Source organism: Condylura cristata, unplaced genomic scaffold (genome assembly GCF_000260355.1).
Source record: "Condylura cristata isolate star-nosed mole 26May11 unplaced genomic scaffold, ConCri1.0 scaffold00026, whole genome shotgun sequence".
Classification (NCBI taxonomy): Eukaryota; Metazoa; Chordata; class Mammalia; order Eulipotyphla; family Talpidae; genus Condylura; species Condylura cristata.
This window is the reverse complement of record NW_004567127.1, coordinates 5,416,883-5,423,206: the sequence shown is the minus strand read 5'-3', so window position 1 is coordinate 5,423,206 and position 6,324 is coordinate 5,416,883. Positions and strand designations below refer to the sequence as shown.

The window sequence follows — 6,324 nt, the reverse complement described above, 5'->3', positions numbered from 1 at the left end:
GAGGTTGGGGGGTGAGAGGATTCACCAGAGACAGAGTGGGGAGCAGAACAGGCAGATGACTTTGGAGGGGAGCTGTGAATGAGACTGGAGAGGCCTGGATCAGCTCCTTGGAAGGGGATCCAGTGCCCTGTTGCTTTGTCTGCCAAGCATTTCAGTGGCTGCTAATAGCTTCACAGTGCTGAGATTTAACTCCTTGTGCCACCAGGGAGTCCTCCTCTCTCTCTCTTTTAAATGTGCTGAAACTCTATATTTCAGTATTTTCCTGGTTTATAAAAGTATCCATTTTTTTAGGGACAATTTAAAGTCTGTGTAAAGGCTGGGAATCAATCCAATATTTAATAAACAGTCCTTTAACTAGTAAATAAAATTGATTAGTTTGCTGCCTATGGAATTTGTAGGACATACTGAACTTTTTGATTTTAGTTATAAGAATCATTTTTACTTATGGTACAAGAAGTTCTTTAAAATGAAGAGAAATTTCATGACCTGATATAATATTATATATTTATTGCTGTGATTATAGTATCACAAAACTAAAACATAGTGACTTTAAAATATATTTTGATATGAAAAGCTATCAGCAAGCAGAAATCAGTGTAACAAAAAACTGAACTCTGACATTTACTTTACAATATGGTAATGGATAATGCAGGAAATCCAAATAAAATTTCAGGCCAAATGAAAGATCTGTATTCATTATTTTATCATTATATTTTAACACTATTTTTTAGTGAGTCCTCAAATTGTATAATCAAAATGTTTCAAGATCATTGGTAAAATTTATTGTAGAGATTTATATTTTAATTCTTAATCAACCAAATTTTCTCTGACTAAAATATTTCTGTCTGACTTAGGTGCATTCTTAGTACTTTAAAAGAGTTACATGTGGCCCTCCCTGGTGGCTAAGTGGGTTAAAGCACAGCACTAAGAAGCTTAAGCCACTTCCGCAAGAGTTCAATCCCCGCCTGCCCCGGAGGAGATCCACATGGGGAGGCAGACCTCTCCTGACCCGCCCGCTGCTCCCCTCAGCAGTGCACTTCGTTGATCTGCCTCTTCTGCTCCCCACTCTGTTCCTGGTGAATCCTCTCACCCTCCGCATCTTTGGCCTGTGCCCCAGTTCTGTATAAAAAAAAAAAAAAGAGCTACATGTAACTTTCAGTGTGCTATTAGGGCATCAACTTAAGGAAAGTGTTCACCTCAAGTTTTTTTTTAAAGATTTATTTATTTATGCATACAGAACTTGGGTACAGGCCAGAGGTGCAGGGGTAGTGAGAGGATTCACCAGAGACAGTGGGGAGCAGAACAGGCTGACAGATGAAGTACACTGCTGAGGGGAGCAGCGGGCTGGTCAGGAGAGGTCTGCCGCCCTATGTGGGTCACCTCCGGGGCAGGTATTGAACTCATGCTGAAGTGGCTTTAGCTTCTTACTGCTGTGCTTTAAGCTGCTTTGCCACCAGGGAGGGCCTCATCTCAAATTTTAAAGCATTATTTATGACTATTTTCATAGGCAGCTGTACTTGGTTACATTAAAATTTTTAATAATCTTTGAAAACATGTTTTAACAGAATTCAGAACCAATGAGCAGACTATATTCAAAACTGTATAAGGAGGCTGAAAAAATCAAAAAGTGGAAAGTAAATGTAGAATCTGAACTGAAACAGAAAGAAAGTAAATTGCAAGAAAATAGAAAGATAATTGAAGCCCAGAGAAAAGCCATTCAGGAACTACAGGTATAACATGATAAGGAACTGAAAAACAGTATACTGTCTTGTAATGTTATATCATGATATATTTAATTTATTTTGTTACTCTGATGTGAATTTTAAGGGTATTTTTTTGAGGTTTAATTGATATTAGCTGTATTTCCCCTTTAGATGAGCATAGGTGCAAGCTGAACAAAGCTTAATGCAGCTGAATTAGGGAAATAATATATCAGACAATGATTAGGAAAATAACGAATGATGTTAAAGAAGTACTGTTTTAATGATTCTAATTTATAGTCATTAATTCTAATTAATGATATTTTCTTTATAACATACATGCCTACTACTAGCATATGATATGATGAAGCTATATTTTAAACTTTAGCTTCAGTGTAAGGGCTTAGTGAGTAAAATATTTAGAAAATGCAATATTGGATAAGGACAGATAAAACATTATTTCAAAACATTTAAGGAAGATAATATCGAATTTAAATATTGTCCGATGATTTTTGGATTTGATTCAGCAAACTTGATTTTAGATTAATGAAAGTGAGATCTGTATTTTTATGGAAAATCTATAAACTGAAAAGTTCTTTTTTTTGGCAAAGAGTTCTTACAGAACATTGTGGAATGTTAGCAAAGTAATGATTTTAATTAATTAATATACTCATGTTTACTTTACTAAGCAGAATGTGATAAACTGTTCTTTTTTGTAAATTAGTTTGAAAATGAAAAAGTAAGTCTGAAATTAGAAGAAGGAATTCAAGAAAATAAAGATTTAATAAAAGAGTAAGTAATGAATTTGTTCTTTCCAAATTTATTTTTATTCCAAATTATTAAAATAACGAATAATTTCTATTAAATAATACTGATTTATATGTAGTGTTCTACTGATTTTTTTTACATTCGTTACATTCTTATATTTGGCAACTTAGTTATTAACTAAGTTTTTAAAATGTCAGGCAGGAGGAACCATTCCTTGGTATCATAGAAGGTATAATACCTGGTAATCCTGTGTCTCCAATAGCCCATGTGTGTTTTCAAACTTTCTATTTGACTATTATTTTAGGTTCTGCAGTTATAAGTAGGTCTCAACTTAGTTCCAAGCTAACTCTTTTCTTAATTTGTTTTTGCCAGTGATCCAGTGCTTCCTCCATTAACTTTGGTTTAAATCTTTATTCTCATCTTTGATACTTCCTTTCTGAATGATAGCTAAGCCTGACTTTAACTCAGTCAGAATTATATTATGTAGAACTTAATAGAAAGATATTAATTTATCTACTAAGTAAATATGTGTGAGTGTGTGCAAAGTGTCATATTTATTTATTCCTATTTTAAGTTAAACATCTTGCTACATAATTTTGGAAGGGCTATCAGTGAAGTGGCTGATAAAGAAAAATGCCATTTCAATTGTTTTAGTCCAGCTGAAATATAAACTTTCACTTTCCAGATAAAATTTGAATGCTTCACCTTAATTTTTTCCCCTGAAATAAGGCTTGGTTATTAGAGGGAAGGGAGTAAAAGGAGGAAGATTCTAACATGATGTTACAACTGTATGTTTGGTACTTATTGGTTACATTTATGGGTATGTAATTGCATTCCTGTAGAATCTTTTAAGACAGATCTAATGTCTCTTGTAGCCCTGAAACTGCTATTTGATAATGTGTGTGAGCTAACTCTGTGTGTAAATGTGATAACTGTGGGCATACTTGCCTTATTCCGGAGACGCTTTCAACTTTTCACCACTGAGTATGTTGTTAGCTGTGGGCTATATGTATGTTTCTTTTATAGCCACATTACTGAGCATTTTTATCATAAATGGGTGTTGACTTTTGTCATACTTTTTCTCCATTTGTTGAGATTATCAGAGATCTTATTCACATGAATGGCTAGTCATAAAACTACCTTTCTTATAAAACTACCTTTCTTATGTTTTGAATGTAAGACAGCTAGAATATGTCTGCGTAATTAGTTAAGTGAAAAGATCAATTCTCTCCTCTTATTTTTACCCCTAAAGTAAATCTGGAACTATTTATTAAATAGCTATTGATAGCTACTTGGGTAGAAATTTGGTTGAGGAGGCCTCCTTTTTAATTTTAAAAGGAGGTGGTTACTAAATCATCTTTGCTAATAGCACAGTTAATTCATTTTTCTCTCTATAGTAAATTATGAGTGAGATATACAGAATACAATGCCTAAGATTTTTTAAAGCATAAAAATGTGTTTCATCACTTCTATATGGTTTTGAGGTCAGATTATATATAGTCAAACTCTTTCTTTTGTTTCAGAAATAATGCTACAAGGCATTTATGTAATGTACTCAAAGAAACCTGTGCCAGGTCTGCAGAAAAGACAAAGAAATGTAAATACCTTTCTTATTTCATCAATTTATTATTTTATTTAATTTATTAATTTATTTAATTCCCCCCCCCAGTTTTTTTTTTTGAGAAAAAAACATTGTATAGGCTGAGAGTATAAAGCATGAAGATTTGACTTACATATACTGTGAAGTAAATACCACAATTAAATTTAACTACCATCATCATGTCATTTAGATATTAAGAAAAATACTGTTTTTTCTCCTTATGATGGGAACTCTTAGAATTTATTCTTAACTTTCATTTTATTACTATGTAATGGTTGGTGTGGAGAGGGGAGGAAATTACCTTTTAACTTTTTGCAGCCAGTTTGATTTGAATAAGTTATGTGTACCTCATACCATTTCTAGAGTTTTTCAGCTTGGGAATCTTTTTGAGAGATAATATGTATTAAAAGATAAATATATGGTGTTCATGGTTAGTTCCCATTTCACCTGAAGCCTAGGAACTTGAATCAAGAATATGATATATAGCTATTGTGCATAATAGAAAATACCTGTGGAGGCCTATGTTGAGAACATACTACTTAAGAATAGTGGTACAATGTTTATTCCCAATTTAATTAGAATTGTCAAAGTTCTAAAGATGCATCCTTTTAAATAATTATAATAACTTGTGGCATGTATATGAAAGAACATATTTATTTATTTATTTATTTATTTTATTTATTTATTTTTTTAAGATTTATTTATTTATTTGTGCATACAGAACTGGGGTACAGGCCAGAGACTCAGGGGCGGTGAGAGGCTTCACCAGAGACAGAGTGGGGAGCAGAACAGGCAGATCTACGAAGTACACTGCTGAGGGGAGCAGCGGGCGGGTCAGGAGAGGTCTGGCTCGCCATGTGGTCTCCTCCAGGGCAGGCGGGAATCGAACTCATGCGGAAGTGGCTTCAGATTCTCAGTGCTTTAACCCGCTGCGCCACCAGGGAGGGCCAGAACATATTTATTTTTGACGTACTTTGAGATTTAATTGTTAAAGTAAGAAAATTTTCAGTTGGATGAAAAACAAAAATCTGATTATCAAAAGTGATCAGAATAGATTTTTTTAAAAATTATTACAAAAGTTTATTTTTACATCATTTTGCACTTTTTTTTTTCCATCTCGATTGTAATCCCCGCGGGCAGAATAGATTTTTATGTATGCCACTAATTTGATACTGGTGCACTTTATTTGTTCTGCCAAGAATCTGTTGAGAAATGTTATTTTTCTGCTTTTTCATACTAGCTCCTATTTTTCTTAGCTAAAATTTTAGATATCACTGCTTACTGTTTAAAGGCTTTGACTTTCGAATTAGACAACTTGTGCTAAATTTCAAACTTTCAGTTTCTATTTGCTTAACCTTGAATAATTTGAATAAATTATTTAATCTCTCCAACCTCAGCTTAAGTGCCTCTCAGTGTTTTTTTAAAAATTAGTTAAAAAATAGAAAATGCTGGGCTCTCCCTGGTGGTACAGTGGGTTAAAACAACACACTATAAAGTTCTCTGAAGCCACATCCAACTCATGCATCATGAGTTGAATCCCCCGGCCAGGGAGCTGACCCACATGGTGTCAGCGGATCTCCTGATCCGCCTGCTGCTGCCCTCAGCAATGTATTTCAGTAGATCTGCCTGTTCTGTTCCCCACTCTGTCTCTGATGAGTCCTCTCACCCACCATACCTCTGGCCTGTATCCCAGTCTGTAAGCATAAACAAATAAACTTAAAAAAAAATGCTTAGAACAATGTAAAATGCTCAATAAATATTACCTCTTTATATTGTTATTGTTTTTACGTCCAGTATGTACTATTACTAGATTTTTTTATTCTTGATAGTTTGCTTTTGGAATTTCCAGTGAGCTTCCAAAGCTATTACAAGCTCTTCTACTACATTCGTTATTTAACTTCAAAGTTAGTTTTTCTGTAATAGATAAAAACGTGCTAAAAAGGGTATGGATGAAAAGGGATATTATGTTCACTGCTTCACAGGAAATAATCTGGGCTAGAAAGGAAGCCTGCTAGTTAGTTCTTTCCTCCATTTAGTTTTAAATTTCTTTTTTTAAAATTAATTTATTCATACAGAACTGGGGTACAAGCCAGAGGTGCAGGGGCAGTGAAAGTCTTCACCAGAGACAGAGTGAGCAGCAGAACAGGCAAGGCAGATGGACGAAGTACTCTGTTAAGGGGAGCAGCAGGCGAGACAGGATAGGTCTGCCATGCCATGTGGATCACCTCTGGGGCGGGGAATCGAACTGGCAGTGAA

The 6,324-nt window shown here is 34.4% G+C and overlaps 1 protein-coding gene across 1 annotated transcript in view; it reads left to right on the top strand.

The window, feature by feature from the left end:
- SYCP1 (synaptonemal complex protein 1) overlaps positions 1 to 6,324 on the top strand; it is a 62,429-nt gene that overhangs the window by 10,360 nt on the left and 45,745 nt on the right. Inside the window, exons 7-9 of the mRNA XM_004689612.1 lie at positions 1,566 to 1,730; positions 2,425 to 2,492; positions 3,992 to 4,065. Of these exons, the coding sequence (XP_004689669.1) occupies positions 1,566 to 1,730; positions 2,425 to 2,492; positions 3,992 to 4,065 (307 nt within the window). The remainder of the gene's footprint in view (positions 1 to 1,565; positions 1,731 to 2,424; positions 2,493 to 3,991; positions 4,066 to 6,324) is intronic.